A 13837-nucleotide genomic window follows, 5' to 3' on the forward strand; every position below is an offset into this window, starting at 1 on the left:
GCTCTGTGCTGGAGTGGAGCACTGTTAGAGCTTTGACTCCAAATAAAAAGTTTGGGCTGCTGAGTTATCAGCATTATTACTTGAAATTACTCTGGGGGTTCATTTTTCCTCTGGTATACTGGCCAGCTGTAGTCTAATGAAAGTATAGCCTGTGGTGATCAAAGTTGCATCCTGAGCTGGACAATGTTTACCTTGTCTGTTCCTTCAGGAAAAGCAGACTCTCTCTAATGCATATTTTCCCAACACCTGCATATGGCACATCTCCAGCTTGTCAATTTATTGTGCTTTGCTGATATCAGTTCGACTCTGTGTTTGTCACACATATTTTGCAGTAAGTTCTGGCAGATATATTCATTATCAAATCACAATTAAAAGAAAATAACTAGTGCTGTTAACTAGCCTCTTTCCGGGCAAGTATTTATACTTTTAAGAATTAAAATATATCTGCCTCTTCATTATATTTGAGGTGCATTTGAACATCTGTTTTGTTGATGGTTTTAGAAATTCATCAAGCTGTACAAGGTAAAGTGATCCTCTATGTGGTACATAAAGCGGTTAAGGACAAGAGTTTAGCAGAAGTCAAAGAGACCACAGGCATTGATGTGACTAGCAAGGCTACTAAGAGTTAAAATACACATACACCAACAATCAATTCACCACGCATTCTGCACTTGAGAAGTGAAGTAAATCTCTGTTAGTCATTAAAAATACCCTTTGGTGCAAGTATGAAGCAGCTTGTACTGGCAGCATCTGGAGCTGTGATTCTAGTCTAGCTGGATCCCTTGAGCAGGTTGATCAAGCAGAGGAAGTTGGCATTCATAAATATCTCACTTTGAATCAGGGAACAGCAAGTGATGTAGACATAGGGAAAAAGGTGAGTGTTTTGCTTCAGAGGTCTGTGCTGGCACAGCATAGATGGACCCATTTAGGTGTGCTTCACTGTCACACAGCCCATTCAGCTTGAGCTCCTGCTTCTGAGGGAGGAAAGTAATCTTTGCGACTGCCTGGAAGCTCATGGGCTTGAAGTAATAGTAACCCTGAGCTTGAAGAGATGAGGCGTAATTCCATCAGACATTGTAGAGATACCAGTTGCTCATATGGATACCATAACTTGGACTATATGTGGGTAAAGTGAATCCCTTCTACACAGAAGTTGCAATTAAGTGAGAATGTCCCATAAGGAGTAAATTTTTATATAAATATAGATAAACAGGTATTTTTAAAACTCATTTCAGAGAACGCAGGCAGTGTCCTTTACTCTGCTTAAGTTAGGTTCACCTGCCATTCTCCTTTCCAAATATTGCAGAACATCTGGCAGCCACTAACAGCCCTTCTGGCTGATGGATTTTACTTTTTTAATGTGTGGTATGGAGTATAAAAGCAACATAGGTTAGCAGCGAGATCTGTGTGATAACTAGCAGGGGCTCAGGGGAGGAGACAGTAAAGTATCAATCTGAAGTTATGCCTTTCTGTTGTGGATCTTGTCAAGTATCTCCTCTGCTTGTTTCTAACTTATGCCTGCTCAGATTTCTGCCTCATGAATCAAGTTACAAAACACTAACCTCTAAAGTGCCAGTCAAGTTCGTCTGGCTAAATGTAGACTGTATAATGTACAATGTATGACTTCTCACCAGTTGTTGTTCATCAGCCCTCAGATTTTGAAAGACTTCTTTTTCTTTCTCAGTATTTATTTGATTATTTTCCTATGGGTAGCATCTGACATTTAAGTGATAATTATCTAGCTCTCACTTGCCTAAATTTTACTTCAACTGGGAGAGAGGGATTAAGACAAATGATGATAAATATCTCAAATGCACTCTTCTATTCTATGATTTAAGTATTTCTGAATGTATTTTTACTTGAACTACTGAAAATAAACTGACACACCCAGAATCTCCCCTATCCTTAATATAAGCCTGACCACATGTTTTATGCCCAGAGATTAAGTCCTGGCCCCCACTGAAGTGGAAGCTTTGCTGTTGGCTTCACCATGAATGGGATGCCACCTCACATCCTCAGACCAGCATATACTGTCTTGCCTTGCTTTTCCTTCACTGAATTATCCGTTAGCAGATTTTAACTCAAAACAGAAAGAGAGCTATGTTTATACCTCTCAGTAAGGTTAAATTCTCTGTCTTTTTACTGTACATAAGATTACAAGGGAGAAATTTGCAGAACACCTGAGAGGAAAAGTGGTGGGCAGAAGGTAAGAATAAGGTCCCGAGATAACGAGCAGGGTAAAATGTTTTGTAAATCTATTATATGCAGTCATTGGGGCACTGTAAAAATCTGATATTTCATTTCAGCAAGGATAATGAAGACTGGCCTTTTTACATAGATTCATAGCACAAATGCCAGAGGAGTTATGAGATCTGACTTGTGTGATACAAGCCCTTAAATTATTCTCATTTACCCTTTTGTTGAGCTCAGTAACCTACATTTGATTGTTGTTATCCAGAAGGACGTTCAGTCATGATATGATGACCTCCAGAGACAGAAAATCCACTGATAGCCTTGGTAGCTTAATCACATTTGCTGTTGCAATAGATACTCATTTTTATTTGAAACCGCCCGTTCTCAGTTTTCAACCATTGTTTCTTACTGTAACTTTCTCTGCCAGACTAAAAGGCCTTTTGTTTCACTTGGTGCTGTGTCCCTCATGACTGAAAATGTGTGTTCACTTTTTGCATTGCAATAGGTGGCTGAAGCATTTTTGCTCACATTAGCCATACTCCTCGAGCTGAACACTGAGAGTGAGGTGTTGCTGCACCAGCCACAGTATGAGCCAGAGATCCAAAACTGGTTGTCCTTGTATCCAGAGCTTCTTTGTAGAAAAATCTGTCCAAATACAAATACAGTATCTAGCCAAATATCACGATGGTTTCAGAACATTCAAAGATGTTCACAGATTTTCATAGCCAGAACATTTTATAAATATGCTTTGTAATTGTCTAGCCAGGGGTGGGAAACCTTCAGCCCATAAAATCGATTTTGAGTCTGGGACTTTATTTCACAATATACATACGGATACAAATTTTCTATTCCTTGTTATTATCAGATAATACTGAGAATTATATCAGCCTGCTACCCTACAATTGCACTCAATAGTCTTATTTTGCCCTATTTCCTATGCACGATTTAGCCTGGCACTCTGGATAGCAAAGGCCATGCTCTGAGGTGAGGTTTTGGTTGGAACTTGTCTCTGTTTCCATAGGAATAGTAACTCATTTCAATGCACTTGTTTGTGATATTTAAAGAGAAAAGGAGAGAGGTTATTTCAGTTTGCTTGACAAAATTCACTTATGTGAGCAATATGTTATATTAATGCATGAACACTCATGCCAGGGCTTGTGTCCTCGTTTTGTTAAAAACAAAACAAGTTTCTCTTTTAGTGAATTTTCCTTTCAGTTAAGTTCTTCTAAGTAACTGCACTTTTCTGAAGTTAGATACATGTTTTGGTAGACATAGCAATGGTATGCAAGGTCACTGGTAAGAATGCATGTCCTGTAAGCAAGGACGGGCGAACTGAACAGGTGACTAAAACTGACCAACTAAGTATTGCATCCCATCCACATCATAACACCATATAAAAGTGGACGATCACGAGGGTCTCGTCCTTCTTTGACTATGGCGGACATCTGGGAAGGACCATCTGAGGACTAGTGACAGACCCTGCATCCTTGAATCCAGTTCCGATTTGCTGTGGAGTCCAACCCAGGACTTCTGTGTGCCTGCCCTGCTGCTGCTGGAGTGGCGCTGTGCTTTGCCAGGGAATTCAAGATCGGTTTTGTATATTTTGTATTATTTTCTCTATTTTATTAGTAGCATTAGTGAAACATTTTTAACTTTTTCCAACTTGCAGGTCCTCTCTTTGCCTCTCTTTGCCCTCCTATTGCCTTTACTCAGTGGGGAGGGGGTTGACAAAGCATCTGCCACGGTTTATTGTCACCCTGCAATCAAACCTTGGCAGCTTGTAAATGGCTGTCTGGGTCTGGTAGCCTTTCTCCCAGAAAAAATCTTACCCAGTTTTTTATGACAGAATGGAAAATATCTCTTCTGCACTTTTCCCAGATCATAGCCATTTTATTTTTCAAGCAATTTCCAATTTTGGGAGATTCTAAAAAGAAAACAGAAGGGCATGTTTGGGTTTTTTTGTTTGCTTTTTTTTTTTCTTTTTTTCTGAGGACAAATACTTGACAGTTCAGTGGAAGGTGTGTGGCAGCTTCAGATCCATACCCCTTCCCCCTCTTCCAGCCTCATTCAGGTCTGGTACATGACAGGAACTGAGAGTTTACTTTCCAGCAGGAGAAGAAGAAGTAGGACTAACCACAGCCCAGCCTGTGTGTGTACAAGTGCTGGTGAAAGAGAGGCAATGGAAGAAGTGGAAGCAGTGTGGAAGTAATGGCGAAGAGAAAGGAGAGGGCACAGATGAGTCTGAGATTTATGGCATTTTTACCAGTATGTCAATTAGACCTGACTCTAAGTAGATTTAATTGTACTCTGAAGACAGCCTACCAATAGTTTTGAGCTGGTTTAAAAAATAGTAAAAATCCTTGAAGCCATTAGATGTCTTGTTTCTGAGGCTCCTGTTGCCAGCTGTGCAGCTCTGCTCATGGTGGCACCAGCAGATACTTCATATATGTTTACTTTTGGTCACATCATTCAAGCACATCCAAGTCCAAGAAGTCCGCTAAAGTGGAAACTGGGTGGCTAGTTAGGCATGTGCAAAGCTACCTGACTCTGAAGTGGGATCAGTGGGAAAACTAAAGGAAAAATATATGTTTGTTTTTCCAAACATTTCAAAGTGTCCTGTTCATTACAAATAGCTGTTCTCTGGAAGACTGACCACACCTCTGTCTATATATGTGTTTACTAAAAGCAAGAATTCAGATATATGTTAAAATTTACTTAAATAATCAAGCATTTATAAGTGTTTTTCTTGTCCTTGCTTTTGTCTGCTGCTGAGCACTCTTCTTCGTGAAACACAGAAATCTCCTTCTTGACCTCTCCCCACATCCCTGCTTTCCCTTCCTGCTGCCTTGGTGCCTCCTCTCCCTCAGTCCTGCCACACTCTCTGTACTATATTCAAAATATGCCAGGCCCCTTCCTGCTGCCTCTGAAAACCCATCTGTGCTGTGAAACTCCCCACCTACAACGACCACACGTTGCTGTCTGGATCCCACTCTCTTCTTGTTTTCTATCAGTTTAAATCTGTTGACTTCAATGGTGTTGCTTCTCCCCTTGCAGCTTTTGGCAAGAGTCAGAACCTCTGCATCTGCCTGGGCTGTTCAAGGATAAAGTCTTCCCAGGGAACAAAATGCTCCTGTTTGCTCAGCAAAATAAAGCATCTTATGCACTTTTAAAGGTATATTAACAATATTTCCAGATTGAACTGTAGCTTCTTCCCAGACAAAGAGCATCCTTGTTACTGTTCTGCTCTCAAACTCTTCTGCCTCTGCGAGGTAGTGAAAAGGCATTTGGCAAAACCTTCTCGCATAGATACTGACAATTGTTGCTCAGGCTTACAGAAGGCTTCTGCTAGAGGTTGGTCCTTCCGTATGTCAAAGTCTCAGCCCTAACCCAGGGAGATGCTATTTCCATGCATATCGTTCAGGAATTCCTCAAGAGGGTCTCCCTTTTGGCTAGCCATTTTCAAGAACATGCCAGAGGAGAGATGGTTTTCATATACCTAAAGCCTGAAGAATGTGCTTCTAACAGCTGTATGTTTATAGAGATGTTACTAATCAAGGATTTGAGTGCAATTTATGAAGCATCTTTTTTGCAGTAAGTGGCAATCTTAATTACTGACTGAAAAATTAGGATTTGTCTGTAGCAGAACCTGGAACTTTTGCTGCCATTCCCATGCCTTCAAAGTGTCCTTCCCTTCCTCCCTGTGAAACTGCCCCACCACTGGTGGAGAGAAGTGTACTTCACAGAAGGAAATATCGTTTGCAGGGCCACAGGTCCCTTGTAGTCAGTGCAGTTGTTGCCCTGGGACTTGGTAGATACTTAGAAGAATTGCATGAAGCTGTATATTAGCTGTAGATGTGCAAACCCACAGCATCTAAAAACAAGTACAGCTCTCTCAGAGACACCTGCATGATGGTTTCTGTGTGGGAAGAAACAGACACAGTGACAGGGAAGCAAAACATTTTGCCCAAAATGGCATCTTAAGGAGTCAGATCTTTGCAGTGACAAATTTGCACTGAGATGAGCCAGATTTCACATTTTCTAAATGTGTTCTTAGGAGTCATTGTCATGATTGGAAACATCACAGCTGAAGCTGTACATTGATCCTTAGGGTTTGTCAACTCAAAGTGGTTTTGCTGGCTGGGTGTGGAGGTCTCTGATTACCCTGCTTTCTCTGTTTACTTCTTACCTATTTAGATTGCTGCGCCTCTGTGAGTCTTCATTGATTTTCCCAGGAGTGAAGTGTCATTACTGCAGCAGGCTGTGTATGTCAGGTACATTGAAGAACAGGATCATCAGCGTTCTGTGTCATCAGCTGTGCTTCTGATGTGTCCCGTAATGCTTACTTCTATAGGAGGCGTCACTGATTATCTGAGTTAGCTGCTTCATCTGCTCTTAATGCTGTACCACTGGGGTCTTGCACAACCTCCGGTGTGTTTATCATCACACAGCTGGGGTGTTGGGGGTGAGTGTGGTACAAGCTGTTCTTGCAGGAGGTCAGATGTTGGAGGAGCTTGCACAAAATTGTTCAGAGGCTGAACAGGGAACTGAATGCAGGTCTTAAGTGCTTATGAGCAAAATGAACCGTGGGCCAAGACCACCTCATAGCTGCAGAAAACTGGGACACAGGGTGATGAAGTATGAAATTTTGGGAAGGGGAACAGAGAGCTTTGGACTTGTGCAGACCTGATCTTCCCAATCCTTACCCAAAATTGCCCTAAAACAGACTGGGGTATTTTGGTGTCATGCAACTGTGGATTGTGATGGGGTTGCTCTGTACTCACAAATTAAATGAGTTTATGCCTGGATTCTGTGTATATTTAACTTCTAAATAACAATTCTACCCAACTGTTCAACACCACCTAGTATCTATATCCTTCTTTTGCTCATGTGCAGTCAGGGAGACATTGCTTTAAGCCTGTAATAATGGCATCTGATCATACATGTTTGTTAATTTCTATGCAATAATCCAATTACCTACAAGAAAAAGAAGTAATGTATTTTAGAAAGTTTTCCTTTTTTGGAAGGTTCCTGGTGAGATATTTTCTGTTCAAATGGAAGAGATTTAGGTCATATATCACGTTGAGTTTCCATTTATAGTTACTTTTCAAGAGTTAATAAATGCTTACCTGTCACACAGCCTTGATGAAGCACCTAAACTCAATGCTTATCAAGATGTTGTAATTTGTACTTCCCATACTCTAGTTAGCACCTTACAATCCTGATCCTCAGATGACCGGAGGCTGTGACTATATCAGAATTGCACGTCAGGATGGGACCTGAATACACATTACCATCTTCCAGAGCTTCTTTGGAAAGAAACTTCTGCATGAGGGCAGGATTGGAGCCGTGGTATGTTCCCACAGGTCTTCTCATCTGCCTGGTTGGAGGACCAACACTCTAAAGGACACCATGAAGCCTGTCTGCCCCGTAGATGCGGTTCAGGCACAGTGCGTACACTGGGTCCTACCTGCCATGCAGAACTAGTCACCATCTAGAGATCTTCGTTGTCGCAGGGTCTTAAGTACATGCAGCTTTGTACCTTCTCTTGGGCCCTTTGGCAGAGGCTGTTGCCCACCACTATCCCCAGCCACCATGGTCTGTACTGGTTTCCTACAGCTGCACCATTGCCTGGTGGCTGCTCAAGTATGTAGCTCCTCTTTCCCAGCTCAAGTGAAACTCAAAGCAAACAGATCGGATTCAAAACCAGTCTCTCTTAGCTTTAATCAGCACAAGACATTTGCTTGCTCCCTAGGATTTAAGATATCCATATGCCCTTCTGCCCTATGGTGGTTTTGCCACCATCCCTTTTGTGTTGTTTGGGCTCTGCAGAGCCCCATCTCCAAAACAGGGAATCTCTTATTTTTATGCAGGCAACTTGCTTTTCCCTTGGTTGGCTCCATAGTTAAGCAACAGCATCCTGGCACAAAGGCACAGTCCCAAGCACAAAGGCGCTTTTGTCCCAAGCAGTCTGCTGGTGCTGCAGTACATCCCCCCGCTTTCTCCAGGACCTGTGGGGCTCTGAAGACCCACCAAGAGCTCTCACTTTCTCTCCTTTCCTCCAGAAACACCGAACTCTCCAGGCAGCCACCTCCCGCAGAGCAGGTAGAGAAAACTGGTTGCATCTATCAAGTGGCCATCTCACGGCCTCCAGTTTGGTGCTCCTCCAGTTACCTAAATTGGCACACTAATCATTTGTAATTAACTGATACAGAATCTAGCAGATTAATAAGGTCCTTATGGATGATTTTTAACCCTTTGTATTGGTGTGGTTGTAGCTATCCGTGACATGCACTAATGCAACATGCTTATGATAACTTCTGGTTTTTATAAGCTCTTTATAAGCCACTTATAAATAGAAGCTTAATATGAAGTGTGACAGATTTCTCATCTTTAGTGTCTCCTTAGCCCTCCAAGCACTTCCTTTCTGGAAATACAGAAAATAGCCAGTATGCCCTAGATATTCTTCATTCTTGCTGATAACTTTAGCTCTCAGCCATTGATTCTCTCCACTTCTTAATCAGTGTAAATAGATCAGTACTACAACTGTCTTTTTATTTAACATTTTAAAAGGACGAACAAGATCAAAGGGGCAGTGAAGGGGAGATGAGTGGAAAATGTATTTTGTTGCTCATGTGATGCTGGGAGACTGAGGAGGTTTCATGACAGTATAACAGACACACAAAAATCTGTATTTGTTGTCCATTGCAATAAACACAATTGAAGTAGCTGTGTGAATAATTTAAAAGAAGGGAAAAAATATAGAGAAGATACTGTGTGGCATTTCTGTAGTGTCAGTACTTTGTGACATTCTATCACCAAAGGTGTGTAATGGTCTCCCTTTCACCACTGGGCAAACTCTGTGGCACAAAATGCCTTTTTTAGGGTTATACAGCAAATCAGTGCCCAAATGGGGGATGGAACCCAGATTTCCATGTACCCTTCATGTACTGCTTCTATTCACATTCTGCTGTCAGAGGAGAGATTGAAAATAAGATGTTTTTTCATTTATAATGAGGAAACTCTAGAAGTATAGGGAACAGAAATGCTTAGGAGTCTATACTGGGTTTGTTTGTTTACTTCTGTGGGGGAGAAGCCTGTGCATCAGAGACTCAGGTGGTATGGAAAATTTAGAAGTAATACCTGTTCATCTCAGCATATGTCATTAACACTTTATTGTGTCTAATCCCTCCAGCATTCAGTGTGTTTTTACTTTAGAAGAAGTAAAACCTTGTAGTTACTTTTCACCCTTTCCTTACGTTCAGCTGTGAACAGTATAATAAAGAATGTCTCTAGGCAATTTATATATTGACATGCATTTGCAGATGAGCACATCCACAGTGTTTCTCAGAAACCATAGGGAACATCAGGTGTAGAACTTGTAGGATTTAAAGCACAGTTAAAGCTAATGGCTGCAAATTGTAATCTAACCTAACACTTTTCTTCTACAGATTCCTCCCCCCTACACACCTTATTTTTTTTTTCTCTTTAAAACTTTTGCTGTTGCGTCACTGATAAATCACAACCCTTTGCTCTGTAATATATCCCTTTTTTCACTCAAAGTTTTGCCTCCCTGCCCATTAAACCTTTCTTCATTAGCATGACTTTTACCTTGGAGAAACATATATTCAATATTATAGGCTTGGAGTTCTTTTGTTTTCTCCCCGAAGAGGTAAAACCCTGGGGGATTTAAGTATCTACTTGATAGGCTCGCACAATCTTAATCAGCCTATAATGGAGCTAATGGCTGTTTGTCATCATTGGAGATATAAATTTCCTGGTGATGTCTACTGCAGTCAGTGCATGAAGTATGCTCTGGCTGCCAGCAAGGTCTAATAACCAGGAGAAGGGCAGTCAGCTTCATTAGTGAGAGCGAGACTGAGACCGTACTGCCTGCTTTTCTGGGGAACTCTGCTCTTTTTGAATACCGAGGGGAAAAATGGATAATGCTGGTAAGTGAAATAAAACAGATCTTCATTCTTAGTGGAGCTACGGGGTTCGTTTGTATCCTCCCTCACTTGCTGCAGGAGATGTGTTTCTTTAGCTTTTGTGGCTTCTTCCTTTTCAATGTCCTTTATTAAAGCAAATTCTATGTGTAAAATGTGACACACTTAAGTTGTTAACCCTTTAACAGTCTGGGTTTTTTTCTGTTTTAAGTCTGTCCTTTCTGGAAATGTGAACCTAAACTGTAATGTAGGATCTGCCTTTTTAAGGTTTTCAGTGTTATTTCGGAAACTAAATGCAGGAAAGGTGGCAGAAAGGGAAAAATACATATACTTCAGTAGGGAAATAGCACTCACAGATTGGAATAGGTGCAGATAGGTAACTAATAAAGCTAAGTAAAAGTAGATAACACATCTCTCTCATATGTTTTATTTTAAGCTGTTTCTATTTTCTCCATGTATTGCTCTGCTTTATTTTATATTTAGTACATAAAATATTGAATATATTTGCACTTTTTATTGATTCCTTTGATGATCTAACTTTAGATCATACATTTTCATGTCAAATAATGTACTTTGTGGTTTCTAAGGAGGCACTGTACCAATGTTGCATCTATGATGAAACACATTATTTGCATTTCCCTTTTGCTTTACCTTGTAGCAGAGCAAAAAGAGAGCTCTTTGGGATGGATATTTTGCATGTTGCTTTGACTGCTGTAAAACTTGGACATGTCAATGCCTCATTGATTTATTTGTATTAGTACAATACACACTAGGACACAGAATCTGCATTAGATTTAGTGTGTTAAAAAATATTCTGCAGTAGATTTCACAGGTGATACTGTATGTGTAGCTTATTTTTGTGGGGTTTTGTGAGTGTTTTTTAATTTGTTTTAATGATAATAGCAGAACTATTGCTTATGTCCGCTAAGATGCGCAGGTCAAGCTCATCTCCAATGTATTGCTATAGACTTGCAACAAACAGATTAAAGGTTCTTGCTGCTTTTATTTCTACAAATTCCAAGACAAAAAAAAAAAAAATAAAATTAAAAGTTTCTCCAGAAATTAAAATGTTGGCGTCATGGAGAATTACACTGCCAGTAGCTATTAACTTAAAACCGACATGGTCTGGTATAATGTTATTTTTTGTGAAATAAGTAAGATTAGGAATTCTCTTTGTACTTGATGCTTTCACCAGCTTTTAAGAAGCCTTAACATAATAAATGACAATGACGTGTGTTCAGTATTCAATGACAAGGCAGAATTTTCTGGTCAGAAGCAAAGGATTCCTGTTCCGTGGCACAAAAAGCCCGTGGCCAAGAAATAGCCTGGCAGGCAGAGCTGCTAATTCCTCCGGGTTTTTAAAGTCCCAAGCATCAACGACTAATATTATTGAAGTCTTGACAGAGTTATCACTTTAATCCAGCTATAAGATTCTGTTCTGGAATGAGTGACATTTATTTTAAAGGCCAGTTGTGGTGGGTTTTTTTTTTTGGGGGGGAAGGGACGGGAGCGCAGATGAAGAGGGAAACTAGTATCTGAAAACCATAGAAACAGATTTTCCTGTGTGTATATATTTTTTTGCCTTAAGAAGATTCCAGTTTGGCTGCTATCTGCAAAATTTGGAAGTTAAAATAAGTAAGGCTTTACTCTCTGCACAACTTTATGAACTACTCTCAAAACCTCTTATGACACTGGTTTGCTAAATAACTGCGGATAGTGATTTTTTTCATGCAGAAACAGTGACTGACACCTTGCATTTTTTAGAAAACAACATATATACAGTTTACATTAGATAAAATAATCCTTTTGGAAGGGGAATTAAAAGCTAGTTGTGAAAAAAAAAAACACACAACACAAAAAACCAACCAAACTAACAACAGATAGAATTAGTCTTAATGAGGACATCATGTCAGAGGGTAAGACCGTGCTCCAGCTTCCACTATGGTTAGCAATGAATGAGCTTCTCACCGCCTGTGGTCAGCCTGGGTGAACCCCTAGCAAGCTCCTTCCCAGGAGCACCGTGGTCACGCTCCGTTCTCCAGGCAGCTCTTCCGAGAGCCCTGCCGCTTCCACACTTCGAGTGATGTGGGGAATACATCCACTTCCAAAAAGTCTACGGGGAGCTGGGTAAACACAGCTGAGTGTGCAGAGGTATTTTTAGGGCTCTTGATCCCTAATTGCAACCCAAATGAGTTGGCTGCCAATGTGGAGACTGTGCAGTTGGATATCTCTGTAGGTCTGGCCTGTGCCCTCTGACTTCTCCAGGGACATGAGTGCACCTTTGAAAACCCACACAGTGTAACCTGGGCACTTACAAGATCAAACAGAAAGGAGCAGGATATTTGCAGCCATAAAAGTAACTGCCTAATTAATTTGTTCTTCAACAGTTCGCCAATTTAAATGTAAACACGCTAATGTACACAAACAGGATACCTGCCTGAATTCTTCCTAAAGAGATGCTATTTCTGGAAATACAGAACTGCAGAATATTAGCACAGCTGTGAGTTTCAGCCACTGAGTGTTAGAAATAACAATTTGGTTATCAGTGTCACTAAATCAGGCCTTTGTTATTAAATTCATCATGCTGCCAAAGAGACTTTCAAAGTCAGATCATGGATAACTGTTGGGCAAAACTCCATATTCTGCTCTGCATAACAGAAATATCTCTGAAATTCATCACTCATCTTCTGTGCCATCATTAATTTTCTGATCAATAGCGTTATTTAAAAGGATCAGTGTTGCTAATAGGTCACCTCTGTGCACACTTTAGCTGTTTTGGTCCATGCTATTCCATGGTTTTAAGAAACAATGCTTTAATTTTAAAAGTCCTTTCCTTTAAATGTTAGATTGCTTATATTTTTAATCTGTGTACTGAGACAGCTCCACATAATTGTTGTCTTGTGTGTTCTTTTAAAAGCCTTTCCCTGAATAACAACAAAATATTAATCCCTCTGTGTATAGTACATCAGGATAGTTTTGATTGTTTTTTGGGTTTTTTTGCCTATTTTGACATCAGCTGTTTCTGCTGATATGGCTGCAGGTATTCAGCCCCAAGCCTGCCTGCCGCTCCGGGCAGGGGGAACCAGCCAGCAGCCCCCTGCCTGCTTCCACCAGCAGGGCCTGGGCTCTGGATTTGCTGCACACGTCTGCTTTGAGCCAGACACATCAAGCCTGGCGACAGCAATGATGTAATAAAACTGGCTTTAGAAAACCAAGGAAGGGCTGGAAATAACTCACAGGAAAGAAAATTAGTATAAAAGTAGCAAGAAACTTAGGGTAGCAGGAAGAGAGAAGCTGCGGAAACAGACGTGCTCCCAAGTGATGCTTTTTGGAGGGGGGATTTCCTCTAAGAAAGAGTGAGATCAGCATCATCCCTTCCTCCAGAGCTCCGAGTCAGTCCTGTCCTGCCTGGGCAGGCATCTCACCTTAAAGCGGACAAGTCTCACAACCTCATTCATACCCAAAGAACATGCCACCGTGAGGTGCCAAAAGCCAGGGTGAGGGATCTCATCAGGGTGAGTGGCACTGCAGCAACATGCCATGTTGTGCATACCGTACTGGTATTGAACAAAAATGGGAGGCCTTCTTTCATGTTTCTCAGGGTTTTATGACTTCCTTGCACTTGGAATATTATTTTATCAGTAATGAGCTAGCTGTGGTTAATTGTTATCCTGAATTATTTAGGCTCTAAGGCTGTGGCT

The 13837-nt window shown here is 40.9% G+C and overlaps 1 protein-coding gene across 4 annotated transcripts in view; it reads left to right on the forward strand.

Moving 5' to 3' along the window:
• Positions 1 to 13837, forward strand: part of PHACTR2 (phosphatase and actin regulator 2) — a 142078-nt gene that overhangs the window by 23637 nt on the left and 104604 nt on the right. The window contains exon 1 of one of the 4 annotated variants that reach the window (XM_021294781.2): positions 9707 to 10142. The exons of the other annotated variants lie outside the window; for them this stretch is intronic. Coding sequence (XP_021150456.2) covers positions 10130 to 10142 — 13 coding nt within the window. The 5' untranslated portion in view covers positions 9707 to 10129. Of the gene's footprint in view, positions 1 to 9706; positions 10143 to 13837 lie in introns of those variants that run through there. 4 annotated transcript variants of the gene reach the window in all.

Source organism: Columba livia, chromosome 3 (genome assembly GCF_036013475.1).
Source record: "Columba livia isolate bColLiv1 breed racing homer chromosome 3, bColLiv1.pat.W.v2, whole genome shotgun sequence".
In the NCBI taxonomy this organism is placed as follows: Eukaryota; Metazoa; Chordata; class Aves; order Columbiformes; family Columbidae; genus Columba; species Columba livia.